Consider the following 16,942-nt stretch of genomic DNA (forward strand, 5'->3'; position numbering starts at 1 on the left):
CGTCTGCAGCACTATTTTTATGTATATCTTGTCGTGACTCCTTTCAATACTATGCTGTGCTTCTTTTCATGTTATCATTTGTATTAGATGGTAGCAACCAGTCTCCAAATTGGACATTTTGCTGGTTGGCAGTTGAATCTAACCGTAAAGCATCCCTTTAAAACTGAATTTGACTATAAGGCATCCTTTCACTATGATACAATTAAATATGATCTTAAAATATCCCTCTACGATGATATAATTGAATCTGATGGTAAAATATCTCCTATCTCTAAAACGTTATCGATCCAAGACAAATAGGTAGTGTTACCCAACACCACCCAAATGGGTGCGGTCACCAAAAGAAAATTCCAGGAAGAAGAGGCTCTGGCCTCTTATCGTTGACCGACGCTTGCTTAACGTCGTTATCGATATATACTGGTTGGTCAATGCGTCAGGTTGTCATTTCGATAATGATGTGGTTGTCATCTGGTTTCAGAGTTCCGATTTGTCCGGCACCAAACGCCAGTGCGCATCCTTTCCTAACGTACAAGCAAGAAGAAGGAAGACATAGAGAGAGAGAAGACAGATGTGCAGGGCCGGCCCCTTCATTTCTCATGCATTCATCCCTCACAATCCAATATATAAACCAACCTATGCCTGCAAAGACCAAATAATTGCTTCCTTTAGTAGTATGATATTATCGACAAAGGTGGTGGATAGAGGTGTCGATCGGACTTTATTAATCCAACTGCAGTAATATAATATTATATAGAAGACGCATCGTTCAGACTTTATTGATCCATCCAACCGGACGTCGTCGGAGAGAGGAACTTTCGTATATACCGTCGACCGAGAGAAGAAGAAGAAGATATTTCTGGGGTTGGTGCGTGGTCCGTGCATCGCATTAAGTAGCGTTTGCTGCCAAAGCCTTTCGTGGTCCATCGAACAAGCAATAACGGATTCTTTCGTGGTCCATCGAACTTGGACGACGAGGCAGAGAGAGCGTGAAGGAGGAGGGCAGGCGAGTCTCCGTCACGGCTATAAATACTCTATCCAGCTCATACAAGTGGTAAGAGTACGATTAGGAGGGGTTCTCCACTCCGAACCGAAGACGAATGCGATCAAAGAGTCGTATAAAAATCGATTGATTTGATTTGATTGATTCATTCTCCTTGTGTCCCATTCATTATCGTAGATTCTATTCGTGTGGTGCTGAAATGTCGTGCCGGCGACTTTGTCTTTTAGATCTGATGATGATGCATATATCGGTATGCCAGTATACTCGGAATCTCAATCACTATGATTTCATCGTCATGTTAGCAGCTGACAGATATAATCCTGCACCTTCCATAATGAATCAATCGGATCGATTCATTAGTCAACGATATTCATGACACGGCATTGATCGACTAATCACGAACATTACTATTTTATAAAAACAAATCAAATTAAAAAAAATTGATGGATACAATTTTTTGGATATGTTGTAATGGCATCGATCAACCAATCTAGTGGCAATTGAGAGCTTTTCTAAAAATTTCATATGATTTATATAACTCCTTAGATCGATACTCTGATTTTGGGGTCCAATCAAAATCAAGATATCTTATACCATAAGGCAATTGAGATATACTATGGTTTGTTAACATATTTAAAAGCTAAAATGTCAAAACACATGATCCATCATGTTTTGTTGAAAATGAGAAAATAAAAAGATACTAAACTGTTCATATACTGAATAAATAAAAAAAAATTAAAATATTTTCTAAATTATAACATTTATTATAGAGGTCCATCCGATTATAATTGAAAACTTTTTTAAAATTTTTTAATATTGACTATAAACCTCTATAACATATTTTCTAATTTAGAGATTTATTTTTTTGATAATTTCTAGAATTTTTCAGAATTTGAATAGTTTGATGTTTACTTATTTTCTCCATCTTTTTTTTATTTTCACCAAAACATGATTTACAATATTTTTTGACATTTGAGTTTCTAAATATATCCATAAGCTATGGGAAAAAATTGGTTAAAAAAAATTAAATCTTAGTATGTGATACCTTGATTTTGGTTTAGACCCCAAAATCGAAGTATCAACCCTAAGGAATAGTCCAAATATTATGAAATGTTCTGGAAAACTTTTAATTTCGACTATATTAACTCTATAACATATTTTTCTAATTTAGAGATTTATTTTTTTTATTTTTTTATTTTTTTTTCAAAATATAAATAGTTTTTGTTTTCTTATTTTCTCTATTTTTTATTTTCACTAAACCATGATGCTTTTATTCAAGGTTGACATTTTAGCTTCTAAATATGTCTCTAAACTATGAAAAAAATTGATAAAAAAAATAAATCCTAGTATATGATGCCTTGACTTTGGTCCAAATGAGAAAATGTTTATGAGCTATAACATATTTTCTAATTTAGAGATTTTTTTTATACTTTTTAGATTTTTCAAAATATGAGTAGTATGATGTTTTTATTTTTTTCTTAATTTTTTATTTTCATCAAAATATGATGCTTTTATGTAATGGTTTTGAACATTTGAGTTTTTAAATATGTCCCTAAGATATGATAAAAAGGCTGATAAAAAAAAGTCAAATTATGATATACGATATCGTCATCTATTTAAACCTCAAAAATCAAAATATCAATTTCAAAGAATGGTCCAAATGCTATAAAATTTTTAGGAAAGCTTTCAATTTCGATCATATGGACCTTATAACATATTTTTATAATTTAAATATTTTTGATATTTTTTAGGTTTTTTAAAAATCTAAATAGTTATTTTCTCCATATTTTTTAAATTTTCACCATGATATATGTATGTAATATTTTTTATAATTGTATTTTTAAATATGTCCCTAAGCTATGATAAAAAGTTTGTCAAAAAAAGATTAAATCCTAATATACGATATCCTGATTTTGGTTAGACCCAAAATTAGAGTATCAATCTTAAGGAATGATCCAAATACTATGAAAATTTTAAGATATCTTTTAGTTTTGACTATATGGATCTCTATAACATATTTTCTAATTTAGATTTTCTAATTTTTTTATTTCTACCAAACCATGATTACTTTATGCAATGTTTTTTGATATATGAGCTTTTAAATATATCCTTAGGCTATGGTAAAAAGTTGATAAAAAAATTAAATCATGATATAGATACCATGATTTTGGTTAGACCCCAAAATTCAAGTATCAATAATCTCAAAGAATGATCTAAATACTATAAAATTTTCAGAAAAACTTTTAATTTTTACCATATGGATCTCTAATTTAGAGTTTTTTTTTAGAATATGAATAGTTAGGTGTTTTTCTATTTTCTCTATCTTTTTCTTATTTTCACCAAAAACATGATTTTTTATGTAATGTTTTTTTTTTTCTTTCCCAAAGGTATGATAAAAATTAGGTCTAAAAAAATTAACTCTTTTGGTATCTGATAACCAAATTTGAACAATATTTCTTGTTTCATCAAACCAAATCAACAATGGACATTTTATTGTAACTTCTGAACAGTGTGTATGCTAACTTGTGTTTATACATGAAAAACGTAACTGACGGATTTTTTTTAGGATTATTTTAGATACATGAAAAACATAAATTACATGCATAAAAATTACAACTGATGGAGTATTTTGGGTTTCAAGTTTTCAACTCACGCAGGAAATTTTTTATAACTATGGTATAAATCATTATCGAGTAACTCCTTATTAGAAGTCGATGACGATAACGATAGAAGTCGATTGTGAGATGCATTAGAACTCGATAGCACCGTAAGAATTTGACGACGGCAGAAGAGACTCTGACGATAGTGTTAGAAACCTTAAAACCTTAAAGCGAAAAGGTGTATGCGAGTGAATACGAGTGTAAAAGAATTATCAATATAGAACGTACATATGTCTATAGATATTATCAATGTACGTATCGAGTCGATTCATGTTAAACCAATTTTTTCTTTGGTTCAAGCTAATACGAACCGAATTGGTTCTATAAAAGTATACAGTTTGAAAAGGCCATCGGAAAATCAAAGATGTAGGCTTTTTTTTTTTTGGAGAATTCAAAGATGTAGGCTTTTTTTTTTTTTTTTTGGAGAATTCACCATAGAATTTTATTTCTTTCTATGTATATATATTCTCCTTGCAATATGATCCGAGGCATTAGTGTTTTACTATGGACCAATACTTGTATTCCGTGCAAAAGATTTGACTTGGTATAAGAAGAATAAACTTTAGGATTATACTGAAGGGATAAAAATAATTAAAATGTTATAATAGTTAAAAATAGATTAAAAAAAAACATTGACAAATTTTTTTTGAGAGATATTTTAAATATTTTTAAAATTAAAAATGTTATTAGAAAAAATAAATAAAAATAAAAGAGAAGATACTTTTGAAACACATTCAAGATATGAACATTTTATAGAAAAATCGCCCTTCAAATTTACATTCCATGCGACCCTAAAATCCATCAATCCGCATACGACGCCGTTTAGTTGCACCTGCTCATCTAAATCGCCGCGGTGTCATTCGTTGGCCGTCTTCGGAACATCCAAGGAGCCCTTCTTTCCCCCTTTGGTTTTCCTCCCCTATAATCCCCCCTTCCTCTGCCGTCGGGCGGCGCGATCCATCTTCTCTGCCAATTCGCTTTACAAGGCGAGGTAATTGGAGCCCTCCCCTCTTTCTCCTACTTCGTCTTGAAATAATAAGCATCCGAGTCCCGATTGCCGTGCGCCTTAGGTTTGTCATCGCTCGGATCTCGTGTCTTCAGTAAATTTGATTTTGTATGGCTTTCTATTTGATCGGAAAGAATGACTTCTCATTTCTAGTGCTTACAGAGGATTTTTGGAATTGCATCTCTGGGTTCAATCATCAATTGAATTTATAATTTAGTAATTTTGGTGAGAGGTAGGGTTTGACATGGGGCTATTACTCTTCTTTTGCTTTCGTATGAAGCGGAGTATGCGCCTTGGGTGCTTGAATATTCTTCTTCCTCCTTCCTTTGATCTTTCCTCAATCTGTTGCCTAGGTTCGTGGTTCATGATTTTTTCGGAATATTACCGCAACTTTGTTCAACAAACTTCTCTTGCTCACCATTTACCCCTTTCTTTTATGTTCGCCCTAATTGTTTAAAGTGCCAGCAACCATTGGTCGCGCCTGGATTTTTTTTTTTTTTTTTCTTGTGGGAATGGGAATTGAACATTTTCGCTGCGACTTGTATCACTTGCCCCCTGGTTGTAATATAGTTTTTTTGTATACATATATACATACATACATACATACATACATACATACAACATGCATACATACTATGTATGTATGATGTGTTTTTGTATGACTAGGAATTTATTGGCTGACACCACCTAGTGGATCTCTGGATCTCCCACTTGGATGAGGTTGATGACTTGCAACGTTGACTTACTATGGGCCGTTGGTTCTTTAAATGTTCATCCTTCTTCGTTTCTTTATTCATCCAAATTTCATCTTGATATTGTGATTTGCAGCCTCTGGCGTTCTGTTTTCTGACAACTTTTCGTGACAAAGGTGATTTCCTAATATCCTGATCTTTTCGATGACGCCACTTGTTTATATCATATCTGCAACTTAGGATAAATAACCTGATATGGTGCCTGCTATGGTACCGCCTACTTCTTAGAGAGTCTTTCTGGGAATCAGGATTTTGGATTTTACTTGTTCTCAAGGGCTGTTCTTGCAGATTTGAATTAAATATCTTTTAGAAGCACCTATATTCTTCTCATTTGTTATCCAGTGATCGTATAAAAATAGTTGGTGCTATGTTTTATGTTTATGATGTTCAGAATTTTGTTTTTGTTTCTGTGCTGTTAGCCACAGTAAATACCTAGAATTCGATGTGACCTGACTTAATGTTGCTGCATAATTTTTTCAGTTTCCCCCTCCCTTTTGCTGTTGTTGTAATTTGCAGATTCAATGCTCTGATCTTGTGTCAAAGCTTGAAGATATTTTAAACAACATCATTCTTTTCAAACAACAATATGCGATTGTTGGATAGGGGATCCATGCAGGCTTCCAAGTGGCCATGTCTTAAGTTACTCGATTTGAATATTTTTCACTTAGTTTATGAATCACAGCCAGGCATAATGTGACATTGACCCTGTAAATGTTTCTGACACAGTAACATTATTTATGTAAGTTAGATTGGATGAGTTTCTGGATTGTTAAAGGTACAGAATTCCTTCTAGAACAAGAGTTAAGATCATCTGAACAATTTTTTGACTTTCTGCTTGTTAACTTGACTGAGTAAATCCACTGTGAAGTTACTTGCGTTGCTTTGCACAGGAAGGACAACATGCTTGTTTTGACTTTATTAGCATTAAGATAGCTAATTACTGGTTAATATAGGTTAATCCTGTTTCATACAATTTTCTTATACAGAGAAAGAAATGGGGCAAGCTCTGGGTTGTGTACAAGTGGACCAGTCAACTGTTGCCGTTAGAGAAACTTTTGGAAAGTTTGATGAGATTCTTGATCCTGGATGTCATTTCTTGCCCTGGTGTATAGGGAGGCAAATTGCTGGGTATCTTTCACTGCGTGTGCAGCAACTTGATGTCCGTTGTGAAACAAAGACAAAGGTTTGTGGCCCTGAACTTCATTCTTTGCTTATCTGTATTCGTCATTTAATAGGAATAATTTTCAGTTAATTTGAGCTATTCTACGTACACATTACTTTTAAAGTACTCATATGTGTCATTTTTCTTACTTCTTTCTATCTCCTATTATGATCTTTAATTAATGCTGGATATAAATGTTTCTGTTGTAGCTACTATATCCATTATGATTCTTGTGGTGCTTCAGGATAACGTGTTTGTCACCGTTGTTGCGTCTGTTCAATACCGTGCTCTCGCTGAGAAGGCATCTGATGCTTTCTACAGGCTTAGCAACACAAGAGAACAAATTCAATCCTATGTTTTCGATGGTAAGTTTACATAGTTTGACGATTGAGCTATTATTCAATACACCAACTCATATTCTTTCAAATAATTTCTGATCCCATATTACTAATTGTATAAGAATTGATCATGAAGTGTCCTGATTGCTTGAGCTAGTCTTTCATTTGTCGAGATAATTTGTTCTGATTGTAACATACGATAATCTGTGGCAATGATGTTAGTACTGATGCTATCTATATATGCAAGGGCTTGGAGACTCAATTGATTCGATCTTCTAGTACTCCTGCTGTATATCCAAGGGGCTTGAATATATATGATTTTGCACTATTAATTGTTTTATGTATGAAATGATATGGAATACATGGAGAAGATTTTCTTTCTTAGCTCTCATCAGTTATTACCATGTGATAACTTTACGGCCCCATCAATATTTATACTTCATTACTTCCCTAGGAAAATTAACATGGTAGCTTATTTTATGACAAATTTCAGTACACCCAAGCTTATCAGTTGATGCTAGTGATTTTTGGACTCAACCTTTCAATTCAAAATATCTACCAAATTGCTAAGTCAAACACCTACAATTTTTTTGTATAAATGGGATGTTATGGTATAAGATCAATTGTTAAGTAGGTATTTTAGCACTTGGGACGCATTTGCAATTTCTTCAGTCTGTGGCTGATGAAAATGTTCAGATATGGATACTCCACTAGAATCATGGATAGTGCTTTTCTCATGCTATCTACTGTCTAACAAATGTACACTTGTCACTTTCATGATTTTAGATTATAGACAAGATACATGTGTGAAGGGTTTTTATCAGATATGTTCATTTCACAACCACTTGACATCGTGGAGGCAGGTCACTTGCATTGATAAAATTGGCTGTTTCTGGATGGAAGGCTTATGACGAGAGGAGTTTTAATATCAATGTTTCTAAGAAGCGTAAGAATTGCAAATAGCAATCTAGCTTGTAAGAACATGCATTATCATCCATTTATGTTCATCCTGTTTCTGTGATATAGTTTTTATATCTCCATTTTGACTTTCATTACATGTATTTTCTTTGTTTTTGACACATCTTATTTTCTGTCCTCTCTTGTTGCATCATATGCCAATAAGCATAGCTTTGTATCTCGCGTCTTTTTGAACTTTTCCTTCCCATTCTCAATACCCTTTGGACCTTTCTTTTCGGGCTGCTGATGCAGTCCTTAGTGGTCATGTTCATAATTTTTTTGCTGGACAAGGAATACTCATTCAAGTTATTCCATTGACCAAAAAGTGAATCGTTATTATATCTGAAACTTGAAATTTGATTCTGTGAATAATTTAAGTATTTGCTGATTTTCAGTCATCAGGGCCAGTGTTCCAAAGCTGAACTTGGATGATGCATTTGAACAGAAGAATGATATTGCTAAAGCTGTAGAAGATGAGCTTGAAAAGGCAGTCCATGCTTGTTAATGAGTAATTGAGTATATCTCACTCTTTCATACTTTACTGACATGATTTCTCTGCATATAGGCAATGTCAATGTATGGGTATGAGATTGTTCAAACCTTGATTGTGGATATTGAACCTGATGAACATGTCAAGAGGGCAATGAATGAGATTAATGCAGGCAAGTGGTTTATAGTTTAGTGTTGATGAACCCTAGTTTTCTTGGCATTCTCTGACTAATTACTCCAGTAAATATGTGCTTTGCATCTATTATACTGTACATTTATTGTTGTTGTTATTATTATTATAACTAATGTCCTTTATGTTTTTATTTTTAATTCATTACACCAGCTGCTCGGCTGCGGGTGGCAGCTAATGAGAAAGCTGAAGCTGAAAAGATACTGCAGATCAAACGAGCAGAAGGAGATGCGGAATCGAAGTACTTGGCCGGATTAGGTATAGCAAGACAACGCCAGGCCATTGTGGATGGCCTGAGAGATAGCGTGCTTGCTTTCTCAGTAAATGTACCAGGAACAACAGCCAAGGATGTCATGGACATGGTCTTAGTGACGCAATACTTTGATACCATGAAGGAGATTGGAGCCTCCTCGAAGTCCTCTTCTGTGTTCATCCCCCATGGGCCCGGAGCTGTGAGAGACATTGCTACTCAGATCAGGGATGGCCTTCTTCAAGCAAATACACTTCAGTAAGAAGAAGAAGGAGACACGTGTCCATGTTCCGGAGACTTTGCCGTAATGTTTGGGTATTTTGACCTTATAAGTAGTGTTTGAATTAAGTGTGCCATGGATGTATAAATAATGCAGCAGTTAATATCTCTGTCTGTGGTGTCAATAAGTTTATTGTTAGGGTATACGAGTGTGTTGGTCTATTTTGCTCTTAGCATGAATGCCTTGTGAATTTGGTTCTGTAGATACCATCTTGCTTTCTGTGTTCAATAAAATGATGTAATTACTAAAGCCAGATATGTCGTTAGTTAGGGTGATCTGATCTGACGACATCGCTGGGCAGAGTTGAACGTCCCGGTGCTGGTTGTCAGACTTGGGAATCATTCTATTCAACTGCATTTTTTGGAACATTTATTATATTAAGTCATCTCGGAGGTAGTGATTTGGACGCGAAGAGATTCAGGCATCATGTTTTAGTAGCTGAATCGAAGCCTCCATCTTATCAAGCACTAATCGAGCCACTCCAAATCCGTGACTTCAGTGGTGTAAAAAACAAACCCTGAATTCATTCAATCAACCATTTAGACTTTTTCCTTTTCTTCCATTATTCCTTGAATAAATCGTATGATCTATTCGACAATAAGCCACGACTTGGATGCGAGTGAGGTATCAGACAGAAATGAAAAAGGCCAATGCTACTGTGAGGTGTTTCTCTTATTCTTCCTTCCTTTACAGCTGTCTATACATCCATTATGTTGTTAATTCAACAAAGTTTCTACTGTATATTGTAACATTTCATTAGTTTCACGTTGGACAATATATATGATTAGTTTATAAATACCTGATGAGTGTACTATGTTAGGGTGAGAGAGTTCGAGTAGGAAAAGACTATCCGTGGATGGAGTCAGAGAACTCATCACAGCGGGAAGATCGTCAAGCTAATTGAGTTGGGGATAATGTAACATCCAATTAGTCCCACATCGAAAGTAGACAATATATATGATTAATTGATAAGGATTTGATTAGTTTATAATTGACTCATCAGCCGATCGTGATATAGAATTTAAAACCATTACAGTAAGCTACATTCCGAAAGGCCGGTAGCAACTGGGGTCGTAACCGAAACGCACATCGTTCCGCACCTGGAGGCAGCTAGCTAGCTAATCATCTTCAACTCAGCCAGCCATGTTGATAGTCTGCAAGCCAGCAGCTACATGGGGGGGGGGGGTGATAGAAGCATCGTGCCCTACCTGCTTACTTTCCATATTCAACCATCGTTTTCCAATCATATGATTATTATTTTCCACGAATTCTCATTCGATTGGTTTCCATTCAACACCTGACATTTCCCTTGCAAAAATCCAAGTCACCCCTGTTCAACATGCCAAGGGTGACAGACATCTCGTGTCACGTGGCCTCCTCTGACCCGACATCTGACGCCTGAATTCCGGCGAGAAATCGTGCCAAATAAATATTATTTATAAAAAACAAAATTCAACTTCCATCTCGTGATCCGACGGCTCGGATGACGGTACCCGGCGCCCAACGGCTGATGTCGCTCTAGGCCGACCCAATCCCTCTCGTGAGTCGTTGGATCATTTTCTTTGTTCCCACGACGGATTAGGGCTCCAACCGATTGGGCGTGCTTCCCCACCCTCCTCCCTCCGCGCATCCCTCCCACCATTTATCTGTCGTTCGGTCTCTAATTCATTCGGGAAAGCGCCGTCTTCTCTCTCTCTCTCTCTCTTCTGTAATCTTCTTTCCGCCGTTTGATATCGATCGAGGGAAGATGGGTCCAGGTCTCTACTCCGAGATCGGCAAGAAGGCCCGAGGTAGTTCGCCTTTTCTTTTTATTTCTCTCCCATCATTTTTCGTTTTTTTTTTTGACGGAAATCTTCGAATTTTTCTCCCAGATCTTCTTTACCGGGACTATCAGACGGATCACAAGTTCACCGTCACCACCTGCACCTCAAATGGAGTCGTGAGTGATTGTCTTCTTTTCTTTTCCTCTTTTTTTTTTTTTTTTCCTTTTTGTGTCCGATGCTAGTAGTGCGGTTGTGTCGTTGAAAAATGGATTTGACGTCGTTCGCTTCTGATTATCTTCTAAATTTCTTTTCCTCGGATCAGTGGATGGTCTATTTGCAGCTCGTCAGTTGTTTAGTTATGTGGTGGTGAGTCAATCTCGAACTCACGTAGACGGCTCTCTGGTTTTCGTTTTCTTTTTCTTTTTTCCTTTGTAATCTTACAATCTATGACCGAAAGGATTTTGGGATGTTGTGCGACCGTAAGAGTGTGGATGGCTTATTTCCTTTTACCCATTTTTTTGGTTTGTCTAGTGGACTCCATTTAAGGGAGATTCTACTTGCGAGAAGTAAGAATACGACGCAGGAAAATGCACTTGGATTTTTTTTTCAGTCTCTGTGCAAGTCCTAAGAGGATCTTTTTGAGGTCAGGAGTATCAGTAACTGTGTCTGCAACTGTATATCCATTGCTGCTGTGTGATGTTTGGTTAAGGTACTTACATCAGAGCACTGGAGCTCTTATCCTTGTTTTGATCGCATTAGACTCTAGGGTGGTACGTTCGACTCTTTCTCTAAAGTAAGGTGCTTAACAATCAACAGAAATTGTATTGCCCTCAACGTAGCTCGTCTGGGAAAAGATACATGTTAAGACTCCGGCTATTCTTGTAGTTATCTTATGTGGAACTGTGACCACTTTTCTGTTTGTGGAAGCGATGACTAGGTTTTTTTGGCAAAGTTACTAGAATGATCACATTTGGATCAGAATATAATTATAGTGATGAATTATAAGTCCTTTTTCGCATGACCGTTATTCTTTTCTGGATAGTTGGGACCTTATGGTTTGTTATTTTATCCTGATTGTTAGTGACTTATTCCGACCAAATGCCATATATGGATGTATTTTCTGATATTGGATGTGGAGTCAAAAAAGTATTGGAACATTTTGGAATTTAATTGGTCTGTTATATGGCTGGAACTGAAATCTCAAAGTGCAGAGATATTTTTAAGTGTAAGAACCCTCAGTGGCAATGTAGCAGCTTAAGCCACATGTTCTTTTTTTTTTTGTTTAGAATAGCATGTATTGTGAATGCTAATGAGAGTTGACAGACTTAAACGTCTTATCGGATGCCAATGAGGCCTGTGAAAATGATGGTTTGATTTAGAAAGTCGCTGCTGAAGCAGAAGGAAAGGACACATAATATTGAATCATTAATGAAGAAGTATGAGGTGAAGAGCATGAGGGTGAGTGACCCAACATCTGATTTTCTATCTCTATTGGCATTATAGAAAGACACTTCACAAGATGGAGTGATGGACGAACTACAGTTATTCCAGTTTAGTCTCATGATCCAATGTCTGACCCTTTTTGAGGACAAGAGAATTGTGACTAAATGATCTAGTGGCAACCTTATGACTGAGTTAATTTTTCAGGTAACTAACCCAATATATACGTTGTTCTTGAGGTATATGCCTCTTAGGTAGACGTCTAGTGTTCTGTAGCATGATAAAACCCTATTGCTCCTGGACAGACTTTCTTTGGGTATGTGATTATGTTACCATGTTTTCTTTGTTGCTGGCTGGATATAGTATTTTCGTTTTTTGCTCTTTTGGTATTTTTAATTCAATTTTGTAGAGACTAGGCCTTGCAGTCATGATATTCTTCTGCTTATCCATGATTTCTCTGCTCATATAACGAATGTAGTTTAGTTTGTGGGTTTGTTGTCAACTTTACTAAATTTGATGCTTTCTTGTGTATTGCTACATCTATCATAAGTTGTTTCATGATTACCATCGCTTTCTTTTGGCACGTGACATGGAGTATGAACAATTTTTTTATTTGGCTTTCTATATGATCTCATGAAGCAGGGTACAATAAATAATCGTCTTTGTTGGCATGTATTAGTTACAATATGTTCAGATGGACAACGAGCTTGAGTTGACCTTTGATTCATGTTGGTTCATTCTAGATTGGTTTTACTAGTTCATACTCAAGATTTACTAGATATGTAGATTACTAAAGCAGTTGTTCTTCAGAGTTCTTTAAAAAAATGTAACAAACCAAATAAATGTAAAATTGTTGACAACATGTGATGGTTCCTATCCTAATATAAATTTTTGATGAAACAATGGTCGGGAGAGATCTATATAACCAGCCCAAATAGTTGGGATCTTAAGGTGTCTTGTTGTTACTAATCTAGGAAGCATGTCACAGCGAGAATTTTCGTTGGTTCAATCACTTTAGATATGGAGGGTTTTGCTGGTGGTCATTTTATTGGTGTTTTTGAAGCAGTGCACTCTATGCTTACTAGAACGGGTTTTGCAGATATAACTTTTTCCCTCATTCTATCACTCTGTCCATATATCTGTGATTTTGTTATGGTAAGGTAAAATAAATTTGAATATTTTTTAGTTTAGCAATTGGTGTTTAACTTGTGATAAAATAATAAGGAAAAATGTTCCCCGTTCAGCAACGACGCCATCATTAGTGCTACAATATAATGGTGTTTTTGAAGCAGTGGTAATTTTATTGGTGTTTTTGAAGCAGTGCACTCTATGCTTACTAGAACGGGTTTTGCAGATATTACTTTTTCCCTCATTCTATCACTCTGTCTATATATTGGTGATTTTGTTATGGTAAGGTAACAGAAATTTGAATTTTTTTAGTTTAGCTATTGGTATTTAGCTTGTGATGAAATAATAAGGAAAAATGTTCCCCATCAGCACTGACGCCCTCTTTAGTGCTACAATATAATGGACAATACATAGGAAGCCTTTGGCTTCATTTAAATGTACAACGAACTATTTAATATATCAAACAGCAAGGTGCAGGCCTAAAACACATGACGCCCTCTTTAGTGCTACAATATAATGGACAATACATAGGAAGCCTTTGGCTCCATTTAAATGTACAACAAACTATTTAATATATCAAACAGAAAGGTGCAGGCCTAAAACATTTTAACAAAAGGTTGACACCATGTTTCTCTGATTTATCTGGTTGCTACATGAGAGATACAGGCTTGAGCGTGTGCTGACTGTCCATGGTATGTTTGGAAAAGAAAACACAATGATACTTGATACTTTTAACAGTTTGTCTTCATAGTTGAAGATTCTCTAATTGGTTTCTATATCTACTACTCCCGGTTTATGATATATATATATATATATATATATATATATATATATATATATATATATATATATATATATATATATATATATATATATATATATATATGTCTATTTTTTCTAGAAATTTGTTTCTCTAATTGTTTGATCTTCATACTGCTGCAGGCAATTACGGCTACAGGGACAAGGAAGAATGACTTAATTTTTGGTGAGATCCAGTCCCAGATTAAGAACAAGAATGTCACCTTTGATGTGAAAACAAACTCAGATTCAAATGTAGGCCTTCTTTCCTTTCCTTGGTGAATTAGCTTTTAGTTAGTGTTTGAAGCCTAAGGCTTATACATGTAATAGTCCCTTAAATCTTTGAGTTCAATATCAATTCGTTAATAGGTTTTGTTCAATTGTTGGAAATGTTGGCAATGGTGCATTCAGTTTCTTATGCTTATTAAGCACATGTTAAAGGCACCTATGGAAATAACATTGACCATTACTCTTAATGAGCAGATTTTTGTTTACTGTATTATTCTTATATTTTGCATCTCATTTATAGTAGATTCTTCTTTCAAATATCCAACGGTTTTTTTGTTCTCTAGCCATTGATCTGAAGTTCAATAATATTGCATCAATCTTTACAATCTACAACAGATTGTTGAAAACTTGAAATTACAATTTAAAATTGTGTTTCAAATGCATTGATATGAAGTTGGGATGATTGGTTATACTAATAGGAGGGTTTGGATCTTTTCCTGCATGTAAAGAATCATTGGGGCCTTAAAATTCAAGGCGGGACTAGAGTTGAGAACTTAATATAGGAGAACTAAAATGGGGCATCATTAGCATTTTTTTTACATTTTAATAATGGCTTTTAGGAGGTAAAAAGTGCTAAATCTTTAAACAAACTATTTTGTTATTCTTTGAGATTAATACTTCTAGTTCATGGAAGGACCTATGTGCACTATGACTAAGATTTTAGCGATACATATGCTAATATGAATATTTGGATGGATTTAGTGGATCCATGTGCTTCAGTCACTAATATGTAAAACATCTTTGTCTATTGTCATATCACTATAAATAGTGCTATTTTGCTTTTCTTTGAGATTATTACTTCTAGTTCATGGAAGGACGTAAGTGCACAATGTCTAAGATTTTAGCGATACATGCGCTAATATGAATATTTGGATGGATTTAGTGGACAGTTCCATGTGCTTCAGTCACTAATATGTAAAACATCTTTGTCTATTGTCATATCATTATAAATAGTGTTATGTTGCATGGTTCCATGATTTACTGACAACTGCAGTTTTATTTATAAGATAATTTTAATAAAATACATGATGCAACCAAGTCAATGATAATCAAACACATGGTTTGCTATTATCCTGGAAAAGTCATTTGTAGTTCTGGATGGTACTAATCTATTTTTGAGTCAATTGCATTTAGTGCATATCTGCCAGGAGACAATGTACTGATTCCTTGTACATACAAATTCTTTCTGCTTCCAGATGGTGATAAAAACATTTTTTGTGGTATTTGCTAGGTTACAACTACAGTTACTGTTGATGAACTTGCCACCCCAGGATTGAAGACAATTTTCAGTTTTGTTATTCCAGACCAGAGGTCTGGCAAGGTATGTAAAAGTATTCAGTTTTTGTCCGGGAAGATATGTCAGTATAGTTATATTTTTTAGCTAAATTGTTTTATTTACTAACATGTTACCATGTTTGCAGGTTGAGCTTCAGTACTTGCATGACTATGCAGGGGTTAATGCTAGTTTTGGATTGACTGCCAATCCTGTGGTTAACCTTTCTGGCGTGGTTGGATCTAAGAACATCTCAGTTGGTGCTGATGTAGCATTTGATACTGCAACTGGTAATTTTATCAAGTACAATGCTGGTTTGAGCATCACTAATGCAGATCTTATTGCTTCACTTACTCTGTAAGTAGTTTTTCTAAGTTTCAGCAAATAGAGATTCTCTGCAAAATTTGCCAATTGTCTCTAATGACAAAGTCAGATTCTAAGCATGGTCTAGTCTATATATTAACAAAATTGAATGTTATTGGCATGCAGGAATAACAAGGGAGATAGCTTGAGTGCTTCCTATTACCACTTGGTTAACCCTTTGTCAAGTACAGCAGTTGGTGCAGAGCTGAACCATAGTTTCTCGAGCAATGAGAACACACTCACCTTTGGTACGCAGCACGCACTGGACCCCCTGACTACAGCGAAGGCACGCTTCAACAATTATGGCAAGGCTAGTGCACTCATCCAGCATGAATGGAAACCCAAATCATTTTTGACCATCTCAGGAGAGGTTGACACCAAGGCCATTGAAAACAGTTCAAAAATAGGCTTGTCCTTGGTGCTCAGGCCATGAAAGAGTCTTGGGTATTATTTGCTGTGTGCCTCCGTTTCATACTCGAGTGGAATAAGTTGAGAAAAGATGGTGGCCCGGAGGTGTGGCAGTGTCGTTAACTTGAGTTATTGTCTTTCTTGCTGGTACTTGTTTTGGCAGTTCAAATGGAGGCTTTGGCTCTCTACTTGCTTTGACACTAGTCTGCAACAATAATTCTTATTCGGCGACTGGGGCCTGATCCCGACCTGCTCACTTTTAATTTTCTTCCCAGATGTAAACTGGTTCAGAGCAGAGACTAACGTCAAACTGTTTTCGCTTGATGCCTTGTCACAAGCATTATTATGTCCTGCTTTGTCGTTTCCTTAAAATTATGCTATTGCTTGTTTATGGTGA

At 35.5% G+C, this 16,942-nt stretch overlaps 2 protein-coding genes across 4 annotated transcripts; both read left to right on the top strand.

Moving 5' to 3' along the window:
* The first annotated feature begins 4,434 nt into the window (after nt 1-4,434).
* LOC135617847 (hypersensitive-induced response protein 1) lies at nt 4,435-9,333 on the top strand. 3 transcript variants are annotated; one of them, XM_065118529.1, is made up of 7 exons: nt 4,435-4,651; nt 5,495-5,534; nt 6,405-6,601; nt 6,825-6,945; nt 8,271-8,362; nt 8,441-8,537; nt 8,708-9,333. In XM_065118529.1, exons 3-7 carry the CDS (start codon nt 6,413-6,415, stop codon nt 9,064-9,066), a joined length of 858 nt encoding a protein of 285 aa, XP_064974601.1. In that variant the 5' UTR covers nt 4,435-4,651; nt 5,495-5,534; nt 6,405-6,412; the 3' UTR covers nt 9,067-9,333. The 3 variants fall into 3 exon arrangements, with proteins under 3 accessions (XP_064974601.1, XP_064974602.1, XP_064974599.1); XM_065118530.1 differs by lacking the exon at nt 5,495-5,534 and having other exon boundaries at nt 4,435-4,730; XM_065118527.1 differs by lacking the exon at nt 5,495-5,534.
* A 1,344-nt stretch (nt 9,334-10,677) lies between these two features.
* On the top strand, nt 10,678-16,942 carry LOC103992680 (mitochondrial outer membrane protein porin 1). Its single transcript, XM_009412481.3, has 6 exons — nt 10,678-10,874; nt 10,956-11,023; nt 14,358-14,468; nt 15,733-15,822; nt 15,923-16,131; nt 16,264-16,942. Exons 1-6 carry the CDS (start codon nt 10,832-10,834, stop codon nt 16,568-16,570), a joined length of 828 nt encoding a protein of 275 aa, XP_009410756.2. The 5' UTR covers nt 10,678-10,831; the 3' UTR covers nt 16,571-16,942.

The sequence above is a fragment of the Musa acuminata genome, chromosome BXJ2-7, assembly GCF_036884655.1.
Source record: "Musa acuminata AAA Group cultivar baxijiao chromosome BXJ2-7, Cavendish_Baxijiao_AAA, whole genome shotgun sequence".
In the NCBI taxonomy this organism is placed as follows: Eukaryota; Viridiplantae; Streptophyta; class Magnoliopsida; order Zingiberales; family Musaceae; genus Musa; species Musa acuminata.